The 14,200-nt window shown below is 35.3% G+C and overlaps 2 protein-coding genes and 1 long non-coding RNA gene across 4 annotated transcripts; 2 read left to right on the top strand and 1 right to left on the bottom strand.

The window, feature by feature from the left end:
• Window positions 1–533: 533 nt before the first annotated feature.
• Window positions 534–2,744, bottom strand: LOC106428668 (SNF1-related protein kinase regulatory subunit gamma-1). 2 transcript variants are annotated; one of them, XM_013869414.3, is made up of 6 exons: window positions 2,373–2,744; window positions 1,902–2,077; window positions 1,643–1,801; window positions 1,271–1,546; window positions 1,036–1,199; window positions 534–965 (listed from the first exon to the last, which is right to left on the bottom strand). In XM_013869414.3, the coding sequence occupies exons 1-6, from the start codon at window positions 2,575–2,577 to the stop codon at window positions 665–667; spliced, it is 1,281 nt and encodes a 426-aa protein (XP_013724868.1). In that variant the 5' UTR covers window positions 2,578–2,744; the 3' UTR covers window positions 534–664. The 2 variants fall into 2 exon arrangements, with proteins under 2 accessions (XP_013724868.1, XP_013724869.1); XM_013869415.3 differs by having other exon boundaries at window positions 1,902–2,074; window positions 2,373–2,707.
• A 94-nt stretch (window positions 2,745–2,838) lies between these two features.
• On the top strand, window positions 2,839–8,213 carry LOC125591403. Its single transcript, XR_007327397.1, has 4 exons — window positions 2,839–4,210; window positions 4,306–4,395; window positions 4,478–4,589; window positions 4,676–8,213. It is a non-coding gene; the product is annotated as an uncharacterized LOC125591403 (long non-coding RNA).
• Window positions 8,214–12,754: 4,541 nt separating this feature from the next.
• On the top strand, window positions 12,755–14,200 carry LOC125591974. The gene has a single exon (XM_048766924.1). The coding sequence runs from the start codon at window positions 12,755–12,757 to the stop codon at window positions 14,198–14,200; it is 1,446 nt and encodes a 481-aa protein (XP_048622881.1).

Genomic DNA, 14,200 nt, shown 5'->3' with positions numbered 1-14,200 from the left:
ACAAACAACTATATAGTTGAATACTTATCTATTTGCTATAGAAAACCAAATACTCACTCACCTGCAAAGAGATTGAAAAATATTTGTGTGTATCCGGATGGTTTATTCAAGTTTGTTTGTGTTCCTCAAATCTTTGGCAGAAGCTTTTTATGTGACAATGTTCACTTGCATTCAGTGTACCAAGATTATTATACAGGTTTATGTACTTCAAACAGCTCAGCTTGATTTGTCAAATTTGGATCTTATCATCTTAATAAGGCACTCTACTAATGTAATTATACTGTTAATGGCTTCAGCTTACCGGCTGTTTTTATATCAAACATCGAAACCGTGAGTGATCTGTTAAGACAAGCCAACTCGATGCAGGTAGATCATCACAGTCACATGGACTTGTTTCATACTGGTTTTCGTGTTGCAGTCTGGTAAATCTATTTTGTGGAAAAGAGATTACATGTCTCAGACGTTACCTGCATAAAGCTCGTAGCCATGGCCACATCAAAGTGTATTTATTCTTACTCTGACCAGGTACCAAATATTCACTCAAAGATTAGCTCTTTCCTCTTTTATTGTCTCTGTTTGAACGTTTATAAGACAAAATTCAAGACCTTTGGCACAAACAGACAGAGAAGCAAAGACAAACTAACACAAAGAAAGAGACCATTTGTTAGACTCTGTAGTTTTGAGGTAGAGGTATAACACCGTCAAAGAAATCCCCAAAATAGCCAGGTGGCTCATACACAAGTCTTGCGATGATGTCTCTGAGAGTGATGAGTCCTTCGAGGTTACCTGAATCATCCACCACATATAGTCTATGGATCTTCTCAGCGTCTAGCATCAAAATCAGTTCCTTTAGCGTATGGTTCTTAGTGCAAGCAATGACACCACTCAGAATAGGTGCTGATGTATCCCCACGCTTCTCCAGATGCTCTCTAACCGCTACTAAGAAGTTCTTCGTTGTGATTGACCTGAAACAAGATCAAGAGAAAGCATTGAAGATTGACCAATGCCACCGGAAAATGTAATAAGTATCAAAACCTGTAGTCATGGTAGATCTCTGGGGCAGTTAGGAGAAAGTGAACATCTCTAAGGCTAATGTTGCCTACTGGCTTCTCACTTTTTCTTTCAACAACGGGTATGCCTGCGATTCTCTTTCTCCTCATCAGCTTGAACGCCTGAAGAACTGGTTCATCCTCATAAATCTGAAAACAGAAATGGTGTTAGAAATAATAAGAACTCAGTGAAAAGTTATAAGTAAAGATTACAAGATGACCTTAATGATATGATCTTTTGACATAATGGGAAGACCGACTTCAGAGAGAGTTTTGACTCCCCAATCCTCAAACCAGTGAAGCCCCACACATTCTGCCAGCATATGGATAACTCCTGACTGTGTGATTATGTTTTCGATCTTTGCTTCTCCTAAATCAACCACAGGGATGCTCTTCATTTTGTACTTGGAAAGAAGCAGCAACATGGTTAAAAAGGAGTTCTCTTTCTGCAGAGCAAGGAAGGGTGCCCATCTGAATGTTCCAGAGATATCTCGAACCTGTCATAAAGAATAATATCCATAGCATTTCAGGACAAAAGAAATCTATGGAAAGTGTTAAGCTTGTGGGTTTATTAATAAAGATAGAAGATTTACCTTGGTGTTCTTGTATAGCTCTGAAGAAGTAAGGACCTCAAAGAAGTTTCCAGAAGTTACAGCTGAATCATCTCCGTTATCCAGGATATGGGCGGAGAAATCATGAGAAGTTCCATTTGAACCTGCAACGGCAGGGCTCCTTGGAGATGTTGGGTCCAGCTGTTATTTTATTTCCAAATTAGAAAAGTCAAGCAAAGACATGAACATTAGTTGACTCGCTAGGTAGTTCAAAAGAGAAGGTTGGAAGGAAGAATGTGACCTGATGCAAGAGCCAGACTACAATGCCTGGAAACTCCACAATACCGATGTAGCGATCAATCCAGCTGGCGTCTTCAGGAGCGTCAACATCTACAACAGGAGCGCTCAAGACCTTGAGTTTCGATAGTGTCTCCACAGCTTCAGCCAAACTTGTGTCTGATCTTATCTCGATGTCTTCTACACAGATAAAAACCACAACAAGAGACACCAGAACTGAATCAACATCTGTTAAACTGTGAGAACAACTGCATCTAATTATCTAAAACCAGAGAGGCATCTAAATAACACCTAAACCGAACTGACACACACAAGTATCTGAAGTAAACCGGAATTGATTCCACACTCATATTTCTATACCTTGAATTTCAATCAAGACAACAAAGAGATCACGGGACCCACCCATCAATAAGGCATGATCACATCTCAAAACTTCACAACCAAAAATCTCCATATTCGCATGGAATCTTGTTACCTTGTGAGTCAGAGGAGAGAGGGAAAGCAGAGACAGGGATGCTCTCGAAGCAGGCGTTGAGCTTCTCGTCAGGGCTGAGCTGAGGCTTCTGCTCATCCCAGAGATCTTCCACGCGCATCCCTAGCTTAGCTTCCGGGCTCGACACCTCACTTCGATGCCCTAAGCTCTCGCTCCTCACTATCTTTATCTCCGGCACACTCGCCATCTTCTCCGGCAAGCTCACAGTGATAAAGGTTCTGACTTTATCCTCCGACGGCTCCAAATGAAACCAAAGACGCTGTCTTTTTTTCGGTCAGAAGCTTTCTACAACCATTAGGATAGGGACACCATCGTATAATAGTAGAGATCTCGCAGCGGAGAAAATTTCAGAAGAAAACAAATGGACCCCTGTATTTTTCATATTTTTGAAAAGGACCCTAGTGTTTCTAATTTTATCAAAATAATCCGAATTTTTCAGTGTTAGATAATAAAGAGTTAAGAGACCGTCTTGTTTTGGAAGGAAACAGATTTCGTGGGTGTGCAATGTAATTTGTTTTCAAGTCTTGTTTTGGTTAGTTTGTTTCGTGTTACTGTGTTAGTATGAAGGGTATGCTAGTCTGTAATAGGTGTATAGTATCCTTGAAGCAGTCTCAAGATCTGAGTCGTTGAAAACTGAATGCTTGTAACACGTGGAGTAATCTTCGGGATTGTTTTGGTATTGGTGGTGATAGCGAAAGGCAGCATAGCATGACTCCATTTGTGGGGAGTCAATGCTTATCTCTATCGTTTTCGGTGTCTGCGACAATTATTTTGTATTTTTAATTGGATTAGAGTATTAGACTATTATTGCCAACCTACATAAGAACTATCGCTTTTTTTTTTTTGTCAACAGAACTATCGCTGTTATTTAGTTGAATACGGGTAACTGTCGTTTTTAATGAAAAAATAAGAACTACCCCTCCCCCGTTATTTCGAAAATTCCCAGACATCTAACCTATACCAAAAGAGAGATATACTCCACTTTAAAGCTGTCCATGTCGGATAAATAAATTAGCCAATGAGGAAGAAGTTATTTAACACATCATTATCAACTACGCTGGCCTTCTTCCCATGGCCAAAAACGAGTCCACTTGAGTAACCTAAGTTACCTAAAGTCTGGCAATTTCTATTGATTTCTCCGTACTTCGTCTTCTCCACTTCGACTTCTTGCAACCTCAATTATACCACGATCCCAATTCTTATCAATCAATAGGTTTTACCGTTTCAATCACTCATTCAATTCTTATCTCTCTTCCAAGATGGTGTATCTCTATCTATAAAAAGGTGAGGATTCATCCCTTCAGAATCATCCTTTTGAACGCCTCTCTGTTTCTGCCATTGTAGTAGGTGGATCTTCAGCCATTCCGTTTAGTTTGGTCTGTACGATCGAGCTAGCATCAACAATCGGAGCCATAACTACCCTCGATTGTATCACCGGAACCGTTCTCATCCCCTCCTTGGATCCACAAGTGTCCTCCGTCTTCCGTTGGATCTGGCGATTGCTCCAGGAATGAAGCAAACGAATGAGACGGTGAAAAGAATAAGCTGAGGAAAAACTCAGGCTTTTGGAGAAGGATAGAGAACAAACCGCGATTGAAAGGATTTCAGATACGGGAATTAAGATGTGCACGATAATGGCGAAGACGGTGGGATGTGAAAGTCGTAGGGGGTTTGTTGGATAGAGAGTGTGTGAGGCCTGATGTGATATTAGCTGAGGGAGAAGAAGACAGTGATGATGAGGATGATGATACTGTGTTATTGCAATGGGATAAGAACGAGGACGTTTGATATCAGCCGAAGTTATCAGCATTTTCTATAAAGTATGAAAATGATTTTTTATTTTGTGATCACATGAAATCCCAACTAAAATAATTTTCACTAATAAGACTAACTTTGTTGCTTCTTAAAAATCTAGCGATTTTGCTATTGAAGCAGAAGGCCAAGAGCTGGAGCTGGATCTCTCAAGCTTAGGAGCTGTGAATACTGTCTTTGCAGCTTTGTTTAGGTTGGTTTTATCTTTTATATGTGGACTTTTGTTTATTCTCTGTAGCCGTTCTTTATATAAATGAGTGTGTCTTGTGAATTAGCAAACTTGGTGTGCCGATGAAAATATTTGTATCTGCAACTATTTTGGAGGAGGCTCTTAATGGCAGAGTTTCTGTTGATCCTCTTCTACTTGGACAAACTGTAACTAAAAAGGTGAAGCTTTTGTAACTGACCTGATGTCTGGCTATGATCACAATTGTGTGTGTGTTTGACTCCATATAAGTCTTATGTTCTTACAGGTTGAAAAGCAATGTGCACACTTTTATGCTGTCACAATAACAGAAGTGGAAATAATTTCAGGATTGGTCTGCAGAGTAGAATCATGTAGCAAAAGTAAATTCAAGGTCAGCTCGCCAGAGTCTCTTCCCATCGCCTAAGTATTAACAACTAACGTGTGTGTGCGTCTGCTTGTGCAGTTACTGTACTTTGATCAAAAAGCTAATGGCGGATTGAGCTTAGCCCTGCAGGTATTGTTTTCTTTCATATAACAATGGAAAACCAATGTGGTATTACATGTAACAATAAATTCTGAATCACTGGTGGATAAAAATTATTGTTATTTTAACACAAAATTTTGACACAAATTATAAAAATAAACTTAATTTTATTAACAATTAAACCAAATATTTTAAACAATTACATCATATATATTTCATAAATATGTTTTTAACCATGAGTACATTTTCAACCAAAACTATTTGTCAATTTTAAAATCATAAATTAAAATTTCAAGGAATTTTCTAACGATAGAAAAAAAAAACAATGGTAAAGTAGAAGCTAACTTGAATCCCTAAACGGAGCTAAGGAGGCTGAAATAGATGTTTGAGACATGAAAGAAGAATCATGGAAAGAGACTAAGGGAAACGAAAATGATATTGATTATTGAGCAAAGTGAAGAAACTTTTGGAGAGGGTGTAGCGTGAGTGGTGGAGGAGGTTAAGGAGCACCAGATATTGATGGTCTGCTTCTTTTCTTGAGACGCACGTCTCTTTTTAACACGTTTGGTGTTAATAAGGTTTTGGTTCTGGTTTACAAATGAGTCATATTTCTCATGTCCATCCAAATCTACCGGCAAATTCTGTTAATATTTTATATTAAACATGTATTTTAATATCGATTTGTCAAAGGTTCAAAAGTTATGTGGACAAGCCAGTGTTGCGTACTGTTCTTTTTTTCATTATTTAGAGAAAAAGGTAATGGATCCTGAAATCAGAAAACATAACTTTAAGACTTTTCAAACATCATATTTAGAAATTCAATTTCATATTGTTTTTTAGAAAAAAAACTTTAGAATATAAGCTTACATAAAATTATAGAATTAAACATTTATAACACTGCATGCAATGTTCTTAACATAAATTCTTTGACATACAAATAAAATAATAGACAAACAAAATAAATGAATATATAAATATAGATTTGTAATAAATAAATATCAACACATCTTTTTTGAATTGTTATGATTTGTCATTTACCAAAATTGCAAAACCTTCCAAATTCTATTTAAAATAACTATTTTCAAAATTTGCTCAAATAAAATGATATGTGTTCGTATATTATATTTTTTACCTTTAACATATAGTCTCTTTGTTTAATATTAGATGATGTTTTACATCGGTGAACATATATTAAAAAATCTACTATTTTAGAAAGTAATATTAAAATATAATTTAGATATATTTCACCAATTAAAAATGTAAATATTAAAATTATAATTAGTTACACCATTTTTAGTAATGTAAAGTTATTTAGATACATGAAAACATCGTCTGATGTTAAATAACAAAAACATATATAAAACATCATGATTAGTAAATCACCTGAAACGAAAGGAACAGTAAAGTTGTGTCAAAATAATTTTTAACTCAACTGAAAATGATTTATAGCCATTGTGTTAGAAGTCTCTATTATGAGTGGCTGATGAGATATATTCCAAACCTTACGGTATTCAAGAAAAAAGGAAAATGAAGCAGTCATAAGTACTTACAAAAGTCAACCCAAAACAATCACACCTTTTTAATTTATAAAATAGTTAAGTTGTAAATATTATTTGTTCATAACAAAACATATATAAAGAATGTGATTGGTTAATCAATAGAGTAAAAAGGTGGAAAAGAAAAATGAAAATAGGATGAAACAAAACAATACCGTTGGCGTTAACTTTTCCACTTCATCCAAGGTGAGATAAATTTTACTCTACTTTATTTTTATTTTTAGAGTAAACATGAAGAATGAGAGTAAACCAGCTGAAGCTGAAAAGATTTTTCACCTTTTTCACTTTATTCTAATTATACCATACAGTCAGACTCAAAATCTCATAATAATAAGTTTAAAATTTACAGAAAATTATTCATACATAAACAGCTAATTTGGTTAGTTGTACAAAAAAAACTTTCTAAATGCCTAATAATGATTAAATCTGCCTGTGTTTCAAAAAAAAAGAAGATTAAATCTACCTTCATCTTTAATATTTCAACATTAATCTAAGATAGCTAATAGCACTACTAATTTTTGTGAACATTATTTATAACAAAACTAAATTGAGGTTTCTGTTTATGCGTCTATGGAAAAACTTAAAACTGAAAAATACAAAGGGATAGTTATAAAGAATGAATTGTTAGGAAATATTTACATGCATTATAATTTTAAATATATTTTCCAATATATTTTTTCATTTTATTATACACCTATTTCATTTTAAATCATTAAGAGTATAACTATCTTACACTGTCAAGTAATTAAATTTTATTTAGAATTAGCATGAACAAAACACTCTAATAACATGATCATGCTGGATTCTCAACCCAATTTTAATTTTTATGTTAAAAACAAACAACAATTTCACTTTAAAAAAGAAAACAACAATTTCATCTAAAACAGTTTTTTTTGCATTTCCACTATCATATAGCTATTTATATGGGACGAAGAAGTGAAAGTTTTAGATAATTATAAAGCATACAAATTTAAATACAAAAATATTAAATTATCATGTATGATATTTTAATTTATTGAAAAAAAGATATATTGTTTGCTTTAATACCAACAACACGATTATACTTCAACAGTTCCAATTACATTATAGAGAAATTGCTTATAATACCACAAATTAGATATAATTTTCCAAAAATGCATTTAATCAAAACTATCCTAACATTTGAGTTTAAGATTTAATGAAAAAATTTTGGGGTTTATTATTTAAAGGTTGTAATTGGGTAAACGTCCATAAATAATTCTTACATATTTAAAAATGATTATGAGGGTTAGTTTAGGTTTCTATTACAAATTTAAGGTATTTATGGAAAATTATTCTTTAAAGATATTTTAAAATAGTATCAATTATATGGTAAAATTAGAATTTCCCCTTAACATTATTAGAAGAACCAGGAAAAGTTTGCAAAATTAAACTAATGTACGAAACACAGAGCTCACCATGTTAAAGAAATCGCAATTAAAAAATACCCCAAGCTACTTTATTATTATGTTAGAGATACTATAGTATTTCTGATCAAATATTATATAAAACTACTTTCAAATATAATATAAATTAAAATGGTGAAAATTATTGTATCTGAGAAAAGATCTAGTATATACAAATGACTAAATAAAGAGCACTTTCAGGCTATGTTTTACTCTCTATCCTTGTTAATGACGTTTATAATAGTTAAGTTGCGCGGATGTTTGTTTTCAGTTTTCTATACATAAATTATTGTTTTAGAACATAAGTGGTATATATTTTTAACGTTAATCATATACTTAAATATTTATATAACTATTTCAAATAGAATAACTTTATAATTTACATGTTATAATTAATCAATTGTTTAAAAATGTATGTATTTGTCACTTCTTATTATATATTTATCTTACTTTATCTGCATTTAGTTATTAAGCAAATTAATATATTCATGAGAGAATATATTTAAAAGTTATTTTGTATTTAATTTATGCTAAATTCTGATCCGTCTTTCAAAGCTGGATTTCTTTTTACCAATATTTTTATGCTTATTCATTTTAGATAATATATTATTGTATATACAAAAGTCTAAGATATATTAATTTTTAGACATGTATAATATAGTTTGTTAATTTTAAGCCGTTCTATCGTCATATTACGTTTTTAAAATAAATAGTTTATATTTATGAAAATAAAATTTATAAATGTTTCAATTGAATTTAATTTTATCATATTTATTTTAGTATAATAATTTATTTATTTTTCATTTTATAAACAATAACTTAAAATACATTAAGCTATTGTTAAAATATTTTTAGCTAGATTTATTAGAATTTTTAAAATATAATAGAAAAATATATATTATATTTAAAATGAAAATGAAAATATATTATGATTAAAGTAGTTACAAAGATTTTATATTATTAACATTAAAGAAATACATGTTAATTTTTATACATGTATTATATAGTTTGCTAATGTTAACTTATCTTACCAACATATTAGATTTTATTTTTGAACATAAATATTTTATACTTAAGAAAATAAAATATACAAAATATATAAATTTATAAATTTAATATAATTTTATTATATTTAGCTCAATATAATATTTTTTTTTTAATATGTTTGATTATGATTATATAATAGATAAAATATTATAGAATTTTTTATTTTTCATTTTATAAACGATAACTGGATATATTAATGTATAATAATATTTCAAACTAATTTCAAAATTAGTGAAAATATTTAAATATAATTTCGAAAATGAAGATCTTGTAAAAATCTTTTAAAACAGATTTGTTAGAATTTTAAAATAAAAATATTTATATTTAAAATAAAAAGATATCAAAAGATATTATGATTAAAGTATTTTAAAGATTATATGTATTATTAGTCTTAATAAAATATATTTAATAAAATTTCTAAGTGGTGGTCCAAATTAAAAAATCACACATGAAAAATTTATGACTTCTGTTTTAATATATAAGATATTAGCATGATTGATGTTATTAATATCCAATGTGAGACACTAATAGGCCCCCTCGATAAACGGTCCAATGCAAACAGTCCAAACTCTACATCGTAAAAATATCACAGCAATATGGACCACTTGTAGTAGCTATACAGGTAGGAAACTTTTTATATGGAAAATGGAAAACCATATACTCGACCAAACACCATGGACTGATACCATATTAGTGATGAGTCTAACTCACACCCAAAAACAACTCAAGAGTGCAGGATTGCTCCTACACATATATATTGCCCAATGATCATATTACTACCCGGTGTGGGATACTAATACATGTAACTTAAAAAAGAGATCGATTATGTTCAACAGTTTAAAGATGGCTAAACCCAGATCTATTAAAAAATCAGACCTAACACCTAGATGGGAGGTGCGGTCCACATATGAATCTTCTCTCGAGTATTCAAATAGACCGTAAGCAATAGGTTCATATCTGCGAAGCCACATGTGGAACTAATAATTTTGCACTAGAGGGAAACTGATCTCTATCCTATACCAACATAGCAGCTTCTCTTCTATTGGAACCACCACGATGTGGTTTACAATTTGAAGATACCATCGGACATTCAGTGACCTGAGTCAAATGTAGTTCTTACAAATGCTAAAAATAGAGAAAAAATAATAAAGAAGTTAGTAACAAGTTCGTAAGAACACGGAAGAGTATGTGTGGCATATGGATGATAAATGCCATGTTTAAAAATGTAATTGGAAAATAATATGTATTAGGCAGAACCATTCAACTGTGACAGCCAAGTAAACTGATTCTAACTGCCCACCCTTCAAGCAATCTAACTTTGGACCTGATATGCTTAGTTTAGCAAGGCAATAGGAGAGGAAACCAAAAACACTCTTCTTAACGTGGACGTGACAAAATATCAAAATTCACGAAAACTGATTTCTATATGAAAAATCAAAACCATTTTTTAGCAATAACACAATTCTTGCGTATGAGTCTCCATTTCAAAAATCCCATAATTCAATCTAGGGACGGCCCAACTTTGATTTAGGTATGGTTCAAGTTTCTTTGTCTTCATCAAAAGCTTAGTCTTTAATGTAACCTCAAATATAAACCATATGTGATTTTAGCTGCAAGAACTTAATATCCCAAGTAAAACTGGTACGTAGGAGGAGCGTTAATTCATAATCTTAATATGAACAACTTAACTTGTAGAAACATTGTGGTCTAATGGTTAAAATTTTAAAGTTTTTACATCCAAAGTATTCAATTTCTTACGGATTATATGATGCAAAACTGTTTATTGTGGTTTCAGTGCGGTAATCAGAGTGCATAAAAACAGGGCCAGTTAACATGGGAACAAACGGTGGGACTGCTCCGGATCCAAACTTGTGTCCTCCATACCTTAATAGTTAAAGAAACCAATATTTTTATATATGCATATTTTATATAATATTTAAATATAATAAATTTGGTTGATAAAAGTCCTTCAAATTTTTACATGTACATAATTTTGTTTTCATCACAAAATTTTACAAAGATGTTAGTGATAAAATTTTTAAACAATATTTAAAATTTTAAGTAAACGTAAATATTAAGAACTTTAATTTTCTTTGCCTAGAAGTCCATATAAATGTTGAGCCGATCCTACATATATAAGAGTAACGATGTCGAGCGGCCAAAATATCCCTGGCCGAGTAACGACACAACTACATATATTTTTTTTTTTAGGACTCCGGATTCAGATCTGCTTTTTGCTGAGAAGGGATCTGAGAAAAAACATCCACATGCCTCCGAAAAAGAAGAAAAAAACTCGTAATCTCCTCCGGGGCTCTTCGAAGATGGCCCGTCTCCAAGGAGCGTTGAAACCCTCCACTTCGGTCCGGTCGTTACAACAGTCGTCTCTCGCCGGCGCTTCAAGCGCTGATGCTGTAATTGCTGCTTCGGTGGCACCCACGACTGAGGTTTCGCCGTCGACCCCTGAGGTCTCTGTAGATCTGAGTTTGGGTCACCTACCACTACCGCTAGCTCCTGTTCTTGAGTTTGGCAATTCATCACCTCTCACGCCATGTGAGCTTGACGTTACCCCTACAGTATCGGAGGAGGTAACTCCTGACGCTACAATAGAGGTTTCCCTTCCAATCCAGGAAGTGGTTAGTAGAGACATCCCTCATGGAGCCCTGCAGAAGGCTGCTACCCTAGGGGAGTACTCTGGAACTAAGAGCTACGCCAGTTTAGTCAAGGACTCTGCGACTTTGGAAGAGCTAGGAACACCCTCTGAACACGTATCGGGGGTACCTTTCGTTCTTATCCCGGATGAAAATATAGAATCAGCTAAGGAGGAGTTTCGTGATTACATCTTCGCTAGATTCCACGGGGACTGGCCTTCCATGGGTCGTATAATCGGGGTTGTTAATGCCGTATGGGCTAAGACAGGGCCGCGAATCTTTGTCCACATGGTGGGCGCTGGGGAGTATCTATTAAAAGTCACGTCTGCTAAGACAAGGGAGCACCTCCTCTCCAGGACTTGTTGGAACATTGCGGGATTCCCGATGTTTGTTGCTCCATGGTCGCATGATTTTACTCCGGAGGAAGCTCCGATTACAAGTGCGGTGGTTCCAGTAGAGCTAAGGGGAGTCCCTTACTTGCTGTTCAACAAGGAGAGTTTGAGTCGGCTGGCCACAGCAGTAGGCAAACCTGTGTCTTTGGCTCCGGAAACAGAGCGGAAGGAAAACTTTCAGGTTGCAAAGTTATTTGTGCGTGTGGATCTCACACGGGAGCTCCCCTCAAAGATGATCTCTGGGTTTTCAAATGGGAAAGAAAATGAGATAACTATTTCTTACCCTTGGCTCCCACTAAAGTGTAATGCTTGTGGTAAATATGGTCATCTCAACACCAAGTGTCGTGCCCTGCCTCGTAGTAACACGGAAGGCAGAAGACGTTCTCCTAGTCCAACGAATGAGGAGGATAAGGGGAGGAAACAGTCTAGGCAAGGACGTCGTAGGAGAGGAGGTAAAGCTGGTACTCACAACAAGGAGCGATCGGTAGATGGTGATGCGAAGAAGGGTGTCACATCCTCTCAGGGTTTGGAAGATGGTGAAATACCTCCTGAGGAGCATACAGAGGACACCACTGTAACAACTCCGGTTAGGGAGAATGGCATTCCTGAATCATCTGATAAGACTGTCCCACCGGATATCTCTATTCAGAAATTCCCACCTGCGCACGACTTGATTACTTCTTCGTATGAGTCAGGTCCATCCTCGGGGGTCCCTAGTGCTGAGGCAGACGGCTCAGATGAGCATGAAGCCCCGTTTTTGCTGGTTAACCGCCAGAGCTGTGGCCGCAGGGTCGCAAAATCTATATAATTATAAATGTCGAAATTTTTTGCATGGAATGTGAGAGGGCTTAACGATCCCAGACGCCACACCATGGTTAGAAACTGGATTAATATCCAGAGGCCGCTCCTTGGAGCTTTTTTGGAAACACATATTCAGGAAAGAAATTCACAACGGATTAATAATGCTCTCCCTATAGGATGGAGCTTTTTCGGCAACTATGATCATCATCTCTCGGGTCGAATAATTGTTGTTTGGGACCCGTCTGTTCGAGTCTTCATCTACAAGTCTTCTGCTCAGGTTGTTACTTGTGGGATTTATCTTATGGCGGAAAATGTGAACTTCACGGTCTCTTTTGTTTATGGGTTCAACACTGTACTCGAGCGTAAAAACTTATGGGAAGAGATGGTCTACATACATGATTCCACTCCGGTTGTTAACTCTCCTTGGTCGGTGCTGGGAGACTTCAACCAAATCTTTCGTCTAAGCCAGCACTCTGATTACCCTCTCTCAGTTATTGATCCATCAGGTATTGATGATATGGTTGCAGCTTTGCAGGACTCTGAGCTCTTCGAATGTCAAGCGAAAGGCCTCCCTTTCACTTGGTGGAATAACAGTGGCTCCAACCCTGTCTCCAAAAGAATTGACCATGCTCTTATCAACCACTCGTGGGCCGCTTCATTTCCGGATTCATACGCAGACTTTCTTCAGCCAGATCAGTCTGATCATGCGCCTTGCCTTCTCAGGGTTCCCTCAATCAGTAGACGTATCCGCAAGCCTTTCAAATTTTATCACCATCTTACTGGCCATCCTGACTACTCTTCTGTTGTCTCAGACGCGTGGTCAAATGCTGAAGTTCAAGGATCTGAGCAGTTTAAATTGGTCCGACGAATGAAGCTTCTTAAGACAGATCTGAGGAACTTAAATAAAACGCACTTTAGTGGCATCACAGGAAGGGTAAAGCAGCAGTCTGTGAGGGTAGCGAACCTGCAGCAAAGTCTTCTCACCTGCCCGGACCCAGTTACTGCCTCTGAGGAGCACCGTCAGCGTGATATCCTTAACACCTTACTCAATGCTGAGCAAAAGTTCTTCAGGCAGAGGTCGCGTGTTCGCTGGGCTGATGTGGGAGACAGGAATACACCTTTCTTTCATAAAACAGTAGCACAAAGGAATAATAGCAACCACATCCATTATCTGATAGATGAGTCTGGCCAGTTCCTGGGGTCCATCGATGATATAAATGCGCACTCAGTCTCTTATTTCCAGGATATCCTTGGCCACACAGATCTTCCTGTCTCACCAGTTCCTCTAAATGCTTTGGAAGATTTGCTCTCCTTCAGATGCTCGGACCTACAGAAAGCTTACCTGAAGAGAGATGTCCTGGAAACTGAGATCAAAGGTACTATCTTCTCCATGCCCCTAAACAAAAGCCCAGGTCCCGACACTACAAGAAAAAAGAGTTTTGATAGCAGTACAGGATAG

The sequence above is a fragment of the Brassica napus genome, chromosome C8, assembly GCF_020379485.1.
Source record: "Brassica napus cultivar Da-Ae chromosome C8, Da-Ae, whole genome shotgun sequence".
In the NCBI taxonomy this organism is placed as follows: domain Eukaryota; kingdom Viridiplantae; phylum Streptophyta; class Magnoliopsida; order Brassicales; family Brassicaceae; genus Brassica; species Brassica napus.
This window is presented reverse-complemented; position numbering and strand designations above follow the sequence as displayed.

Excerpts from the sequence above, each read along its gene's own strand:
- LOC106428668 (XM_013869414.3), bottom strand. The coding sequence starts at position 2,577 with ATGGCGAGTGTGCCGGAGATAAAGATAGTGAGGAGCGAGAGCTTAGGG. Across the intron at positions 1,802-1,901 it reads TAGTCTGGCTCTTGCATCAG|CTGGACCCAACATCTCCAAG; the intron begins GTCACATTCTTC and ends ATAAAATAACAG. Across the intron at positions 1,547-1,642 it reads AGCTATACAAGAACACCAAG|GTTCGAGATATCTCTGGAAC; the intron begins GTAAATCTTCTA and ends TCTTTATGACAG.
- LOC125591974 (XM_048766924.1), top strand. The coding sequence starts at position 12,755 with ATGTCGAAATTTTTTGCATGGAATGTGAGAGGGCTTAACGATCCCAGA.